The 17,246-nt window shown below is 39.3% G+C and overlaps 1 protein-coding gene across 2 annotated transcripts in view; it reads right to left on the bottom strand.

Moving 5' to 3' along the window:
- The window catches only part of STK39 (serine/threonine kinase 39), a 312,459-nt gene that overhangs the window by 193,243 nt on the left and 101,970 nt on the right, over positions 1 to 17,246 (bottom strand). For both annotated transcript variants that reach the window (XM_043576954.1, XM_043576955.1), the window contains exons 6-10: positions 13,669 to 13,778; positions 13,265 to 13,366; positions 10,815 to 10,948; positions 501 to 549; positions 333 to 398 (exon numbers count right to left, since the gene is read on the bottom strand). In XM_043576954.1, the coding sequence (XP_043432889.1) occupies positions 333 to 398; positions 501 to 549; positions 10,815 to 10,948; positions 13,265 to 13,366; positions 13,669 to 13,778 (461 nt within the window). The remainder of the gene's footprint in view (positions 1 to 332; positions 399 to 500; positions 550 to 10,814; positions 10,949 to 13,264; positions 13,367 to 13,668; positions 13,779 to 17,246) is intronic.

Below are 17,246 nucleotides of genomic sequence, written 5' to 3' on the forward strand. Positions count from 1 at the left end.
CTATAAAATCCAAAAGAAAGATATTCAAGGATCTTTCACCTCTCCAATGTTCATACCTCATCACAATCCCCTCCCCTCCGACCTTCTTTAAGCAAAGCTGAAAAATGGAAAGTACGAAATCATTCAAGTTTCACACTGTTTCCACAAATGCATTCACAACAAGCCAGAGATAGCCAAAAGGCAAAATGCAGCTATATGAGGAATTGCTAATCAGATAGCCTCTAAATAACACATCCTGAGTATGTGGCAATGTTTTTCTTATTTGTCTGTGGGCTTCATATCCCCGGGTGGGGAGGAGCCCATGCTGGGTCACAAAGACTATTGATGCTTACCTTTTTGGCTCTTTGGGCTATGTCTGGTGTTCTTGTAAGCAGCTTTTCAATCAGGTACTCTCTGTTCTGCAAAATAAATATTCCCAACAGTTTAACACCAAATATCACACATAGAAATTCATAGTGATTTCAAAATAGCAGATTTACGTGGGGTTTTAAGCATGTTACCTTGGCTTTCTGGAAGAATTTGCATTTTAAAAGTTCTGCTGCTGTGGGCCTGAAAGATCAATAATAAATTAAAGTTGAAACAATGACCACTCAATAAATACACTGCCGTGATGAAACAACTGAATCCCAGAATGTTTCTGGAAAACCAGTTTCAGGAATAGCAAAACCAGAAAACAAATTAATCATAAGCTGGCACCAAATCAAACAGTGCCGATTTTCCAGTTCTTTCCACTCTACTGCAAAACACATAAATTGCTGTAAGTTAAATATTTAGGGCACGATCAATTTTCCATCCTTCATCCTTACACTTCAACTAAGTGAATTCAGTGTTTCTTAAAGGTGGCAGACTGACACATCTGTGAGCTAAATTCCTATATTTATTAAGAAGCCGTGCAAGCTGCAATATGATCCTGTCAAAGAAACTATAGTCTACAGTGTCCTAGGATTTTCCAAGAGCAGCAGTTACCACAAGGGGCCCGCAACATGTGGACAAGTTCTCTCTGCCCACCAAGTGCAGTGCACACGCCCTAGTGGCTCTGGGGGGTAAGGTAAATGTGAGGGTGATTCATAAAATGCAAATTCATTTAAAAGCAATACTGGATTGGTCTGGCTCCTCATGGTGTCATTTAACTTGCTTCTCTATCCTGTACTTCCTATAAACTAAAGGTTAAATCTAAAAACTTGACTATATTGCATCAAGCATTTAGGGGAAGAATCCTTCACAGATGACACCATGCACTTCTCCCCACGGCACATCAGAGGTACCTGATGTTAGGTTAACTCACTGAGAGTGATGCTAAGTTTAACCAACGACCCCCGGGCCTGAGACCTCTCCATTGTCAAGGAATGTTTTCACCAGGGCAATTGGCAAGCATTCTGTTGGGTAATACTTGGTTCGGCATTGTAGGAATTTTCTGTTCCCCTAACAATTTCAGCATCTTTGTCTTAAATGATTATTTCCTAACAGGTGGCAGAATGCTGATTTCCTACTTCTATCATTCCTTCTACCTTTATTAAATGGCATTCTTCCATAAAGAATAGCTTTCTTCCAAAATAGTTCCTTCTAAAACACACAGCCAAGCAGACAGAATCAGATAAATCCAGAGTATGAGACAATCAGCCAGACAACCAGCCTGATCTCTTCAAAAAGTCAGTGTCATAAGTGGAAAAGGAGAGAAGGGAGGGGACTGTTCCACATTAAAAGGGACTTAAAGAAACAAAACCAAATGCCACAGGAGACCCTTGCCTAAATCCTGTGTTTGAAGGGGAAGGGAGAGAAACAACAAAAGACATTTGGAAATAATTAGAGACTATGTGAATAGGCTAGATCATTAAGATGATTTTAGGGAATTATTGGTCATTTTCTTGGGTGTGGAAAAGTATTGTGGCTATGAGGGAACACATTTTTATTTGCAGGGAATGCAAGCTGAACTATTAAAGTCTGTTACTCACTTTCAAACTGTTCAGCAAATAAAATGTAGATAAATACACACATCAGATACAGAAAATATTCGTGACTACTGCTTCCAGGTGGTGTTACAGAAGCAGACACTGTACTATTTTTTTTCACCTTTGTGTATTTAAAATTTTTCATAAAAAAAAAAAACTGGGGAGGGGAGAGGGAAGCGTTACTGAATATTATGAGGTATTCATTCAGGCCGTGATTACCAAAAGTACAAATAGTACTGTGTTGAGAAGGGTGCAAGTTTAAAAGGAGTCCTCTTGGGGCGCCTGGGTGGCTTGGTCGGTTAAGCGTCCGACTTCGGCTCAGGTCATGATCTCACGGTCCGTGAGTTCAAGCCCCGCATGGGGCTCTGTGCTGACAGCTCAGAGCCTGGAGCCTGTTTCAGATTCTGTGTCTCCCTCTCTCTGACCCTCCCCCGTTCATGCTCTGTCTCTCTCTGTCTCAAAAATAAATAAACGTTCTAAATAAATAAAATAAAATAAAATAAAATAAAATAAAATAAAATAAAATAAAATAAAATAATAAAATAAAATAATAAAATAAAATAATAAAATAAAATAAAATAAAATAAAATAAAATAAAATAAAATAAAATAAAATAAAATAAAAGGAGTCCTCATGGGGTGCCTGGGTGGCTCGGTCAGTTAAGCATCCGACTTCTGCTCAGGTCATTGATCTCACAGCTGTGAGTTTGAGCCCCACATCGGGCTCTGTGCTGACAGCTCAGAGCCTGGAGCCTGTTTCAGATTCTGTGTCCCTCTCTCTGACCCTCCCCCATTCATGCTCTGTCTCTCTCTGTCTCAAAAATAAATATTCAAAATAAATAAAATAAAGTAAAGTAAAGTAAAGTAAAGTAAAGTAAAGTAAAATAAAATAAAATAAAATAAAATAAAATAAAATAAAATAAAATAAAATAAAATAAAATAAAATAAAATAAAAGGAGTCCTCATGGGGTGCCTGGGTGGCTCAGTCAGTTAAGCATCCGACTTCTGCTCAGGTCATTGATCTCACAGCTGTGAGTTTGAGCCCCACATCGGGCTCTGTGCTGACAGCTCAGAGCCTGGAACCTGCTTCAGATTCTGCGTCTCCCTCTCTCTCTGCCCCTCCCTTGCTCACGTTCTGTCTCTCAAAAATAAATAAACATTAAAAAAAAATTTTTTTAAAGGAGTCCTCATACTTGAAAAGATCGGAAACCACTGCGTGGGAACCAGGAAGCTCCATTAAAACGTTTCCAGGGACTGAACCAAAGGATACATAAGACTTAGGCAACGTTTTTAAGTGCATCACTCTAGAAACTACGTAAGTCTACAGGGGCCATAAACTACATTTCTTTGCAGAGCAATTTTCTATTGAAATTGTTATTGCTCTTTCCCTCAGCCTCAAGTGGAACACTGGTTAGAAGTGCCTGACAAAGAACTCCGAATCACCACATCCACTGCAATACACAGCTGTTAATTGGTAATTGCTTTGAGTAAATAAAGGTCTAAACAACAGGTGGGCCATGATTGACGGTCTGTGTGCCACATCCCCTCAGCGAGCCTATCCAGATTCATGAGTCCGTACCTCGTTAAACAGGCAGCAGAACTAAAAATGATACTGCTATTTTACGTGATTTAACCGTAGCTGTTATTTTAACGTGCGCTCTTACTGATCATCGGCAAGGTGTCTGGCCTCCAGCTACTCCAATTTATCTTTCAACCTCCCTGTAAATATTTATTAAGCACCTACTACTTGTCAGGCGTCGCGCTAGGTGCTAGGCATGCCGCAGTGAATACGACAGACGCAAATACCACCTTCAGCAACTTAATAATCTAGCAGATAAGAATTAGCGAGTGCGGTGAGGCTGTAAGAGGGACGTCAGAGCGTGGAAGCGCTACAGCGGAGCTGTGGTGGGAGGAGAGGGCTGCACAGAAAACCTAAGGACGACCGTTACACACCGCGCGGAGACTTGGTGTTGTGTTTGGCACCTCGTAACATGAAATAAAATCTTAAAAACCAAGGGGCGTACAAAATAAGTTAGACTGAACTTTTTTAAGAAACCCAAGGAAAGCAAGATGATCAAGAGACTCCAGGTCACCGATTTGGTCGAAAACTCTCATCGCCTTTGGTCAATTCAGTTACAACAGCCCCCCAGCCAGTCTCTCCACTACTTCTCTCTTCTTCGTTCTGGCCCAGCACCCACCCTGCTCCAGAGGTGGCTTCTGTAAAAACCCAAATCTTATCCATCCTCACGGACTTCAGTGGGCTGAGAGGTGCTGGCTCCCTCCATCTTCATTTCCCACCGCACCCCACATGAACTCTGTCCTCCGGCTACACGGATGTTCCCACCCTGCTCCCACTCTGCTCTTTCATGACAAAGTACACGCTGCTTTTCTTGCTCCAAAATTTTTTGTAACCAACTGGCACAGCCTTGCTCATCAGTCAAGAACCAGTTTAAATGTCACCATCTTCAAAGGTACTTTTATCAGCTCCTACAAGTACATATCCATTGCTCCCTACTCAGTGCTCACACACCAATCTACCCACACACTCCTATTCTGTAATTACCTGTTCCTAGGTCTTCCCGCCTCCACCCCACTAGGTTATAAGCCCTTTCAGACAAAGGACCACATGGTATTCATTTTTTATACCCCCAATGCCCAGCACAGACCAGAAAACTGCCATAGCTCAATTCTATAACATAATCAAATACAAGGTAGAAGTGATGCTACTAGACAGTCAGACAGAGAAACTACAACTTCTAAAGCCAAATTTAGTCAACACTGAATTCTAAGCATCTGTTCAATAGAGTAGGGAACAGAATGATGTAATGAAAACAAGACTCATGCTAACAAACAACGAAACAAACAAAACCAGAGGTAAGTCCATGCACAGCGGAGGTCCAAAAGTGGAGAGCTACATCCCACCCCCCCCTTGCTCCTCTGCACCTTGCCTCCTCCTTCCACAAACTAAGGGTGAGGTGTAGGACCAATGTAGAGAGAAGGCTAGGAAATGCCAGACATGCCTGGAGATACACGCCTGGGAAAATACCTTCCCTTCCCCAGCAAGGTCATTTCTATGGTGACCAAAACTGTAAAGGGGAAAAGCATGCCACAAAGAAAACTTCTTTCTCTGCACTCTCCATTCTTAGCCTTCATCAATAAATACACTCAATCACATAAGAAATGAGAAATGGTTTAAAGGAGCCACATTCTTCTTTGTACAGGCTTAGGATTTATGTTAATAGGTCATATGGGTCATACAAAATAATAGGTCTACTCCACACAGAGAAGAACTAAATTGCAGGTTCTTTATGTGCTCAAAATAACTCAAGTGTCTATAGCTTGGGGGTTAGAATCATACAAGTGCCAAGCTATCTCCATAAGAAAGTATGGGAAAACAGAACTGGAAAGAACGGGAAAATGAGGGAGGAAGAAAGTGATAGAAAGGTACAAGAGAAGGTAAGGTGCATGCTGCCCATCTGACTTTATGTTTTCTGTGTTTTGTTTGCTTTTGTGTTTGTTTTAGTTTTATGCTATAGCAACCACCCGTAGAGGATTAATATGGAACCATCAGTGCTGCCTGCCACTTAGCTGAGTACCACATAAGAAAAAGAATTCTGCAAGCATGTTATATCTGACATGGCTGCTAACAATTTTCAAATAATACAACATAATATAAATACAGATACTGTTTTATGAGGAAAGCTAAAATGTTACACCAGCAACCCAAATAATGGTACAGGCTGTGAATGATGATTTAATTTTAAATCCTTAAAAACAATGCAGTAGTCTGCAAGTACCAACATTCTCAGGAGAAAATATCTTAAAGGATTCAGTTAATACATATGGATGAACCAAAGTCCACTGAGACTTAAAATAATTTTCAAAGGATTCAGGATGAACATGATATAGTTTAAGTAGTTCTAACAATGTGCATTATAATTGCTAACATCTCATTGACCTCAGGCAGAGCTGTATCTCTCAGTCTCCCCTCCCCCACAAAAGAAATACTCAAGTTTTATTCACTTCTAATGAAATTATCTATGTGACATCCACCCTCTTGTTGCTCAAAGAAAATACTGGCTCTTTTTATAGTTGCCATCCATATGAAGTATGTAATCTACAAGATTAAGGCTCATTTTTTAAGAAATAGCAACATGTTGTGCATTGCAAATATAAGCACCTCTTAGTCTATGCCAATGCAGAGCACGGACTTGGATGAGGCAAATAGCTCCAACACCCCAGCTCTCTTTTATTAGGAAAGTTCCATGAGCTCTCAAGGTTGGCCGAAAATGCAGCTTATTCTCAGCTAGCCTGAGGGCTCCTACATGGGACTGAATCTGTCCTGGTCACTGTTCCCCTGTGATAGGTTTCTGTCTGTTGCCAAAAAGGTACTCAGCATGGGGCGCCTGGGTGGTTCAGTAGGATAAGTATACAACTCTAGGTTTCAGCCCTGGTCATGATCTCACGGTTCATGCGTTTTGAGCCCCACATCAAGGTCTGAGCTGACAGTGAGGAACCTGCTTGGGATTCCCTGTCTTCCTCTCTCCCTCTCTGCCCCTACCCCACCCATGCACGTGTGCATGTGCATTCTCTCTTTCTCCCCCCACTCCCATTCTCCCTCTCAAAATAAATAAAAACTTAAAAAAAAAAAAAAAGGAACTCAACAAGACCAGGGTTTTGGTACCTATCAACTGCTTTTAAATTATAAGTAGATGACTATATGCAGAATCAATAAAAATTATCAAAAATCTTGCATTTACTCCTCAACCCACTTGAATCCGGTTTGTTTCTAAAACACTCGTTAGTGAGTCCAAATCATTCCCACATTGCAAGCTCCCAGTTGTCTCCAGTTGCTCAAGAAATATCAAATATGTAATACAGACCCAACACTGTGGACACAAAGACATAAAGATGAATGACACTTCTAAAAAACTTACAAACCTATGAGGAAATTGGATGTGTAAGTCAATAAATTTACATAATGTGGTAAGTATACAAGAGACATATCTTTAACATACTGCAGGAAAACTAAGAGTTGTAATAATTCCACTCAGTTTGGAAGAAAACAGCAAATGGTGAACAGCAATCCCAATTTCCTGAATACTTAGGAACCCCTAGGTACTGTGTTATCCTCTTTAAGTGAATTATCATATTCCATGCCCATGACAATCTTATGAAGTAGATGTTATTAGGCTCATTTTACAGAAAAGGGAATTGAGTCATGTAGATGACGATAAAGTAGAGCTAGGAATCTCACCCAGATTTACCTAACTCTAAGAAGATGAGGACTTTCAAGTAAGTGTTAAAAGAGGTTCAAGGAATATAGAGGAAGAGGAAGAGCCTTTGGATAACATAAGCAAAGGCAGAGAAGACAGGAAATAGTCATGGTTTCTTTCAGGTTTGTGTAGCAATTAAATGTTTACTTATTTAGTAATGAATACATATTTTAAAGCTGCACCCTATATAATAAGTAATTCAACAATATTGTTTATTCCCATTCTCATATTTCATCAATCTTTTTTTTCCTCAAAACTTCCCACATCCATGTCATTTCATTTAAAAGAGAGAGAGAGAGAGAGAGAGAGAGCAAGAGAGTCACCTGAGAAGCTGCTATTAAGAAATGGGCAGAGGGCCTGAACAGACATTTTTCCAACTAAGACATACAGATGGCCAACAGACATATGAAAAGACGTTCAACATCACCCATCACTAGGGAAGCACAAATCAAAACCACAATGAAAGAAGAGCCTGGAAGGTTCAGTCAGTAGAGCATGCGACTCTTGATCCCGGGGTTGCGAGTTTGAGTCCCATGTTGGGGGAGAGTCTACTTAAAAAAATTAATTAAATTATGGGGTGCCTGCGTGGCTCAGTCGGTTGAGCATCTGGCTTCGGCTCAGGTCATGATCTCACAGTTTGTGAGTTTGAGCCCCGTGTCGGGCTCTGTGCTGACTGCTCAGAGCCTGAAGCCTGTTTCAGATTCTATGTCTCCCTCCTCTCTGCTCCTCCCGTGCTCATGCTCTGTCTCTGTCTCTCTCTCTCTCAAAAATAAATAAACATTAAAAAAATTTTTTTTAATTAATTTAATTAAATTTTTAAAAAGCCACAGTGAAATATCACCTTACACCAGTCTGAATGACTAGTCAAAAGGTTAAAAAAAAAAAAAAAAAGTGTTGGCGAAGATGTGGAGAAAAAGGAACCCTCACACACTATTAGTGAGAACACTATTAGTGCGGCCACAGTGGAAAACAGAATGGAGGTTCCTGAAAAACTTAAAAATAGAACTACCATATGATCAAGTAACTCCACTGCTGGGTACTTACCCAAAGAAAACACTAATTCAAAAAGATATACGTACCCCTATGTTTATTGCAGCATTATTTACAATAGCCAAGATACGGAAGCAACCCACGCGTCCACTGATAGGTAAATGGATAAAGAAGATGTGGTATATGAATACAATAGAATGTTACTCGACCATAAAAAAGAATGAGATTTTGCCATTTGCAACAATATGGATGGACGTAGAAGGTATAATGCTGAGTGAAATAAGTCAGTCAAAGAATGACATGTAACCATATGATTTCACTCGTATGTGGAATTTAAGAAACAAAACAAGAAAACCAAATAAAACAGACTCTTAAATACAGAGAACAAACTGCTGGTTGTCATAGGGGAGGTGGGTGTAGGGATGGGTGAAATAGGTGAAGGGGTCTAAGTATATTTATCGTGATGAGCACCGAGTAATGTACAGAGTTGTTGAATCACTGTATGGTACACCGGAAAGTAATATAATGTTAGTTATGTATGTTAATTATGCTTCAATTAACAACAACAACAAAAAGAGTCCCCTAAAAACTTGGTGCACCACTGACACTCTGTTACGGAGGACAACTGCACAATAGTGAGATTAGATTATGTTATAATGTAAACATCTAAAAGAAATCCTTAAACTATTAATACTTTGTAAATCAGTAAGTTCCTAACAGAGCACTCTGAGGGAAAGACTTTGTAAGAATTCAAATATATGATGCAAGGCTCTAATTGAGATTTTTTTTTTTTTTTTTTTTTGGTGGGGTGGTGGGAACCTATTATTTGAGTTCATATAGTTAACACCTGGGAAGACTTTCAAGATAATTAAGAAATAAGGACAGTTCATTAAATATAGTGTATAATAATCTAATTTATCCTAAGTTACAAACCTCCTAAAGAAATCTATTGTATCATTAAGTATACCCGTGATTCTACCCTACAGTATTTTTTCCAAAAGGGCTGAAGTTGGGTGACATTACACATCATCACCACTAGGTGGGATCTCAACTAGTGTGAGAATCACAAAGACCAACCACAGTAATGCAGTGCTAACTGGGAAGACAAATACTTCTCTCACTGGGCTTTGGAGGATCAAATTGTTTCCCTGGTGATGCCAAAAATTTATGTTTGGAGAGGACACCAAAAAGAAAGGGAAGACAAACAAGTGTTGCAGAACAAAATTAGAATCTAAGAGCATTCTCACCCAATAGGAGAGTGAAGAAGTAAGCTCAATGAAAGAGTAGTATAACTAGGGAGGAAAAACAAGCCCTACAAATCAAATACAAAGGGCAACTAAGATGTTGAAGCAAAAATAGCCTATTGGCCTATTGGTGTGACAAAACAACTATCCCTTTTACAATAAATAATTTAAAGATGCTTAATAGCAAACAGTCTTCAGATCTCCCATCATGAGGATGAATGGTGACTGATAAAAGATTCAAGGCAAATTCAGTAAAATGTAAAGGAATGAAGAGAGTAGCTATGAAGAACGGGTACAATAATGGAAATTATGTTGAATCTAGAGAAGGGTTTCTGACTCAAACAATAGAGTACTGTGCAAAGATTAAAAAAAACAAAAACACACAACTGAAGTTTCATAAAGGATTTAGGAATACAGGAATCCCTCCGTCTAAAAGCAAGGTCCTTCCCTGAAACAGAAAGCTTCTGGAGAGAAGCCAGCATTTACATTTTCAAATCTAAGTATCAAATTGAGCCCCTGGGTGGAGAAGGTGGCCAGTAAATCCTCAGAGGCCTCTCCGGGTCTGTCGTCCAGGCTGACTGTATGCCAGGAGGGTACCACACACAACCAAGCTCTACAAAGGGACTCTACCCAGGCAAGGCCTGTGGGGCTCACGTCACTTTCTTCTTTAAGAGATAAAAGATGCTGAACTATATTATGACTTGCCAGGATATTTCAAAGTCACAGAAATTAAGAAGGAAGAAACAAACTCAGAAAACAGGCATGCTACGGAGCAAGGCAACAACCAAAGAATAAAGAGGAAACACTAACGTTGATTTCAAACCTTTTGCTTCTGTTTATATGATTAGTGTTTCTAATGCAAAAATCTTAATCTTCTTTACTGATAATCTTTTAAACAGCACAACTTGTTCTGCAACTAAAAGGAAGCTCATGCAAAATTCAATAGCTCTGCCTGGTTTAGACTGGAGCTAGCAGGATATTCAAATCCTGAGAGGTCAGCTCAACCTACACAGTGCAGAATATTAGCTCAGCTTCTGAGTGCACCACTGCCAATTTCTTTTGATTTCTGTTTTATTTCATTTCCTTTGATGACGGAGCCCACACCTAACAAATACAGTGAATCTTATTAACACTAAAAATGTTCCTCCGCCTCTCCTTCATCCTCACTCACTTCTCTCCCTCTTGGACCCGCCCTGTCTTCCACTAACAGGTTGGAAACCAGGGGCCAGAGCAGGATTTCCCTTGAACTAGCAGTACCTTTCAGGTGTCCTCACACAGCCTTTTCCCAGGCACAAACAACGCTTTGTGGTGATTCAAACCAGGTCATTATTAACTCATCCACTAAGTGTGACATACCTTTTAGAAGGATCTTTCTGAAGACACAGGGAAAGTAATTTCCTAAAGGACTTGCCGTACTTTTTCATCATTTCCTTATCCTCTACTCCAGTTTCTAAAGTGGGTGGATCATTCTGCAAAGTCAACATTAACACCTGCAGCAGAAACAAACACCAAGACAGAATCTCAGTACAGCAATGGCTACAGTCGAGTCTTTAATCTCTCACAAAGACCATCCTTGATTTAGGTACAAACATGCTTTTCCCATGATTTTAACCTTCCAGAAAGTGTGTGCTAAAAGTATTCATTTCCCTTTGCAAATCTGCTCAATGTGCCCTTTCACCTTTCTGTTATTCCATTGACAGAACTTACAAAATCTGTTCTGTGTGTTAAGAATGATCTCCCAAAGCGGCCAGGACAGAACTTCTGGGAACTGGCTCTCACACAGCCTGGAGGAGCACGTAGCTCCAGCACAGGGTTAGCGAGGGCCGGGGCTCTGGCTGGGAACGTGCGTGGGGGCGGGGGCCAGAGCAGCAGTTCATGTGCACAGGTCATTCATGAGTAAGGAACCGCCCCTACTCAAGGCTTCTATTAACACACTGCCAACCCTAAAAATAAATCCACACCATCCCAGAAGGTAACACATGATTTCCTTTTCTCTTTTCTTACTGAGAAAACCTACAGAATATTGCTTAAAGGCTTGGCCAAATTGAGACAGTAAAACACTGAAAGACAGCCAGAATACGAGTTACTAAAAACCATAACCAGAGAGCAAAAGGCCACGCTGGTTTTGGAGGGGGACAAAACCAAATCAAAATACAGCTTCAAATCAAAAAGGTAAAAATTCCATTCGTTCACACTAACATCAAAATTACTTGCTTTAAAAAAGAATACAATTTGTAGTAAACTATTCACCTATAAAAGGAATAAACCTCATTAATGCATAAATTAGCCTTAATTTATGCAAATGTTATACATGCCAAGACTCCTCTCAAACACTTTCAGATGTGTGAATACATGAAGGATTACAGTGACAGTTTATTGTTTGTGGAGGAAAACAGCAAACAGAAGAAAGTGGGAGAGTTCCAAAGTCCTAGCAGAGTCCCGCAGGACAGGAGAGCAGGCTGGGATCAGCAATATGATTTTGGAGCTGGGTGGGAAACATGAAGGAGTGGGGGAAGAAAGAAAACAAGAAATACGAAAAAATAATACAGAAAAACCGGATGGAAGAGCTGCGTTAGCACTCTTTCTCTGAAAGTTCATTTCAATAGTTTCCGTCTCAACTTTACATTTTCTGCTAACAAAAGCAAGTATGTATGCACACACACACCCTAATCTTAAGTATGTTAAAAATACGTATATAGACTGGGGCGCCTGGATGGCTCAGTCGGTTAAGCGTCGAACTTCGGCTCAGGTCAGGATCTCATGGTTCACAAGTTCCAGCCTCGCATCTGGCTCTGTGCCAACAGCTCAGCCTGGAGCCTGCTTCGGATTCTGTGTCCCCCTCTCTCTCTGCCCCTACCCCACTCATGCTTGGTCTCTCTCTCTCTCTCCCTCTCAAAAATAAATAAAAACATTAAAAAAAAATTTTTTTAATATGTATATAGAGAAAAGAGTAATGTAACTACACTAAAACCTTAACAGGGATTGTCTGTGGCTAATGAGATTATGAATGATTATTCTCTTTATTCTTGTTTGGACTGCCAAATTTTTTCCAGTAAGAATGTATTAACTTTTTAATCAGTAAAATTATTTAACCTTCTTTTATCCTCATTTTTTTAAACCTAAATTTTTCCAGTATTTGCCTAGGAAAAAATTGAAACAAATACAGATGGTACTCTTTGTAAAATACTTTAATAATTTCCACTCAACTATTTCAGCCCCCAAATAAAATCTAATCGGGTAAATCAGCCCTGATTTACCATCTCAGAACTGAGTGAAATAATGATGTAGGCCAGTTAAAAGAATAACAAAAGTCTGAAAACAGTATCCAGATGTAGGTTATTGTCTAATAACACTGGGCTCACTTATTTCAGATGAATCACCAACATGACAGTATGAGCACATGGGTGAAATGTTACAGATCATTCCAAAAAAATTGGAGAAATCTATCCACAAAGATGGTATCACTATAATCTATTTTCGGATTTTCCTTGGGGGTCTAGGGTATTCTGCTATTAGAGGAGTAATGACCAGCATGTGTCACAGTTCTCATCCTCCACCCACCAATCTGATCACACTCTTCAGACAGCTCTGTGCTAAGAACGTAAAAGCAAGCTTCAAAGCTGGGAATTGTACCACTTTTGTCCTATTTTGTCCACTGAGAACATCAGGCAACATTTAACTTGGCTGCATTCCTCCATTAATTCTCCTCAGGTCTAAGAGAAAAATGATTATGTTTAAAAGAATTACAGAACCTGTTCCATTAAATCCTATTTCAAGCCCAACATATTATTTCCAATAGTAATTACTTTCATAGGAGGGTACTTGTGATAAGGCGCTGCTCCTGTAGCCAATTCAATGGCAGTTATTCCAAAACTCCACATGTCAGCCTTGAAGTCATAGCCTCTCACCTAAGAAAAGAACCAGGAAAAAACACAATTATACAACTGGAAGGTCACACATCATGAGGTCCACAGTATGTCAGGAGTCTACAGCATATATGCACAACTTCGATAATATCACTTTGCTAAGGCCCAGCAATCGGGAATTAAATCTGAGTTACATGATGCATTCTAGTAACATCATTGATTTGAATGAAATTTTAGTGTATTTAATGATACAAAACATCACTTTTTTATTTATATATATATATATATATATATATATATATATTTTTTTTTTTTTTTTTTTTTTTTTTTTTTTTTTTTTTTACCTGTTCCATGACTTCAGGGGCCATCCAACACGGAGTGCCAACAAATGTTTTTCTTACTTTATTCCGGGTAACATCACCCCCTGTTGCTAAGAATGCACTTACCCCAAAATCTGTAAGAAAAAAAAATCACCCTTATTTTATATAAGACATTATTGCTTACAAATTCTGGTTTTATAAACATCTCTTTTCCTGGTGAGCTTTCCAGTGATGATGACTTAATTGTTCCAAACACCATGAGCTCTCTCAGGGACCACCAACGCATCCTGCCATCCTACAGTTTAAACAACATCATCATGGGTCAGCAAGCCCACCAGTCCACAAGCTTAGCATACCAAATTGTATTTTCTATCAAAAAGGTATCAAAAGTCATAACTAATCATAAAGGATTACAGCAATAAAAATAATAACACATTCTTAATGGCCTAAATACAAAGGATCTCAGTTTTTAGCTGAAATCATGTATAAGAATAGCACTGGAAGCAGTAAAAATAGTATGTAAGGTAGTTTCCTTTTTTTTATTTTAATGTTTATTTATTTTTGAGAGAGAGAAACAGTGTGAGCAGGGGAAGGTACAGAGAGAGGGAGACACAGAATCTGAAGCAGGCTCCAGGCTCTGAGCTGTGAGCACAGAGCCCGATGCAGGGCTTGAACTCAGGAACCATGAGATCGTGACCTGAGCTGAAGTCAGACACTTAACTGACTGAGCCACCCAGGCGCCCCTGTGATGTAGTTTCTTCTTTTGTCTTTCTTTTACAATGATTACTTTCTAGCCTCTAATTCCACATCATCAATGTCTGGGGAGTGGCTTTTTTTTTTTTTCTTAAGGTGGCTTGGGGGATGGGTGAAATAGGATTACGAGTTCACTTGTGGTGATGAGCAGAGTAGCGTCTAGAACTGCTGAATCACTAAGTTGTCCACCTGAAACTAACGTAACACTGTATGTTAATTATAGCTCAATTAAAAATTAAAATAAAGGATAAATAACATCATCTCCCACATTCTCATGACCTTGCTTAAAAGTGCTAACACCTTAGGCAAAATCGTAACGGCAAATCCACAAACCCAGGTACATAAAGCCAACATGCCCAGGTTTGTACATATGTAGCAATCAACACAAAGGAAAAGCTCGGTCAGCAAAGATTGTTTTTTTCTTTTTTCCTACGTTTGGTTTCTGGATAATTTTCATAGGTATAGATACAATGGTTTGTAGAATGAAAAAAACACTTTTCTTAACATCCATTACATACTAAAAATTCTTTTTGTGAGCAGATAAATTAGGCATACTGTATGGAAATACACACATGCATTTATGCAAAAAACGTTTGTATGTGACAAAAGAGAAAGGAATACCTGGTGATTATTAATGCATGCATTTCTGCTTAGATTTTTATTAAAAGTTAAAACTAGTTAATAAGTTCAAGTACCAACTACTCAGGGCTAGTACAGACCTACCAGGTAGAGCCAACTAAAGAACAGCTCAATAGTAAGCTGGTAAATAGTAATTTAAAAAGGTGATCAACACCTCAAAATGCCACAGCAGACTGTGTAGTTTGAGCCCCTGCCAATTCCTCTCGTTTAATTCTCCTTTGCTGATCCCCTTTCATGACTACCAGGATGACAGCCATTTACCCAAGAGCAAAGTCCAGCAGAAACCAAGGTGAAAATGTACTAGCATTTGCTTTAGGTCTTCAATATGAAGTTAGGGCAATAACACTATAACCAGTTCCCTGAGTTGAAATCTGTTGACTGTTTTACTTTACTTACATTTAAATTTACTCAACTCCCTAAAGGATTTCAACTACAAGTAAAAGCAATAAAAATTGACAAATGTGAGTCTTTGTTCCCACTGCTAACGCTCATGTTAATACTGAGCAGAAGTGTATTTTGAAAAGGCTAGATAATTTAATTTGCACATATGTGCCAAACTAAAACTATTTGAATTCTTATATTTTGGTCAAAAAAATGAAGCCTTGTGAAAAGAAATCTCTAGAACCAGTAAGCCAGTCTCCTGTAGGTGGGAGGAAATACAATTCATGTTCTTACAGAAAAGCTAGGTGAATAAAACCATTTGTAAACATCTACTATATTCAGCTAGAGGAAAAGATAGTATGATGAGCTTTGAAAAATATTAATTTCAAGTTAATTTATACTTCTGCAAAGTTCAACAATGAATCCAACATCCATTTCTTTTTAGTTTTTTTAATGTTTAGTTTTGAGAGAGAGAGAGCAAGAGCACATGCACATGAGCAGGGGAGGGGCAGTGAGAGAGAGGGAGACACAGAATCTGAAGCAGGCTCCAGGCCCTGAGCTGTCAGCACAGAGCCCAACATGGGGCTTAAACTCATGAGCCGTGAGATCATGACCTGAGCCAAAGTCAGATACTTAAAGTCCTAAGCCACCCAGGTGCCCCTCCAACATTCCACTTCTATTAAAATAATTCTGTGGGGTGCCTGGATGGCTCAGTCGGTTAAGTGTCTGACTTTGGCTCAGGTCATGATCTCACAGTTCGTGAATTCGAGACCACCATCAGCTCTCTGCTGTCAGCACAGAGCCCACTTCGGATCCTCTGACCCCGTCTCTCTCTCTGCCCCTCCCCACTTGCACTCTCTCAAAAATAAATAAATATTTTTTAAAAATTAAAATCAAAGTAAAATAATTTTGTGGGGCACCTGGGTGGTGGCTAATTCAGTTAAGCATCCAACTTTGGCTCAGGTCATGATCTCACGGTTCACGAGTTCAAGACCTGTATCAAGCTCTGTGCTGACAGCTCAGAGTTGGCTTCAGATCCTCTGTCCCCTCTCTCTGCCCCTCCCGGCTCAGCTCACATGCTCTGTCTCAAAAATAAATAAACATTAAAAAAAATAATAAATTTGTAACAATGTAATACTACGTACATATCATCTGTACTCTAAGGAAAAAAATATTTTTTAATGCAGTTGCAGCAACCCTACACCCCAATCTCTCCTAGAAGATACAATCCATATAAAAATCCATAGTTAACATTAAATTTTTTTAATTCCTTAAAAATTCCATATGATTACATTAGACCTTTTTAAAGCTACAAAAACAGCTGAAAAGATGCACAGGAGCAATTTATTACTGACAATACCCCTTAAATGTATCCTTCATGATTCACGTATTTATTCATAGGCTCCACTTAGAACACTCACTTTAAAGTCATAAACAGATGGTTAAATGTCTTTAATGCTCAGAACAAAAAATTCCAGAAGGAGAAAACGCCAATCCTAACATCTACTCACCCTTACGACTACAGAATAAATACACGATGTGCTCCAATGTATTGCCAATGTATATACAGAAAGATTTATATGTACTGAGAAACAACATTCTGACCAGAGTACATAGTGTGCCTGTGTAAAAAGGAAAGCCGGTATATTCTGACCAGACAGTGTACCTAGGACAGGGAGAACGAGGTGGTGAACCACTGCACTAAAAAGAGCCCTTGTTTTAGGAGAAGTCCGTCTATACAGCCAAGAAGAGTGCAACCAGACAGACGTGGGTCAGAAACCATAAACATCACTCCGGCAACACGGGATCACAGGCTACACATAGAGCTA

This window comes from Prionailurus bengalensis, chromosome C1, assembly GCF_016509475.1.
Source record: "Prionailurus bengalensis isolate Pbe53 chromosome C1, Fcat_Pben_1.1_paternal_pri, whole genome shotgun sequence".
In the NCBI taxonomy this organism is placed as follows: Eukaryota; Metazoa; Chordata; class Mammalia; order Carnivora; family Felidae; genus Prionailurus; species Prionailurus bengalensis.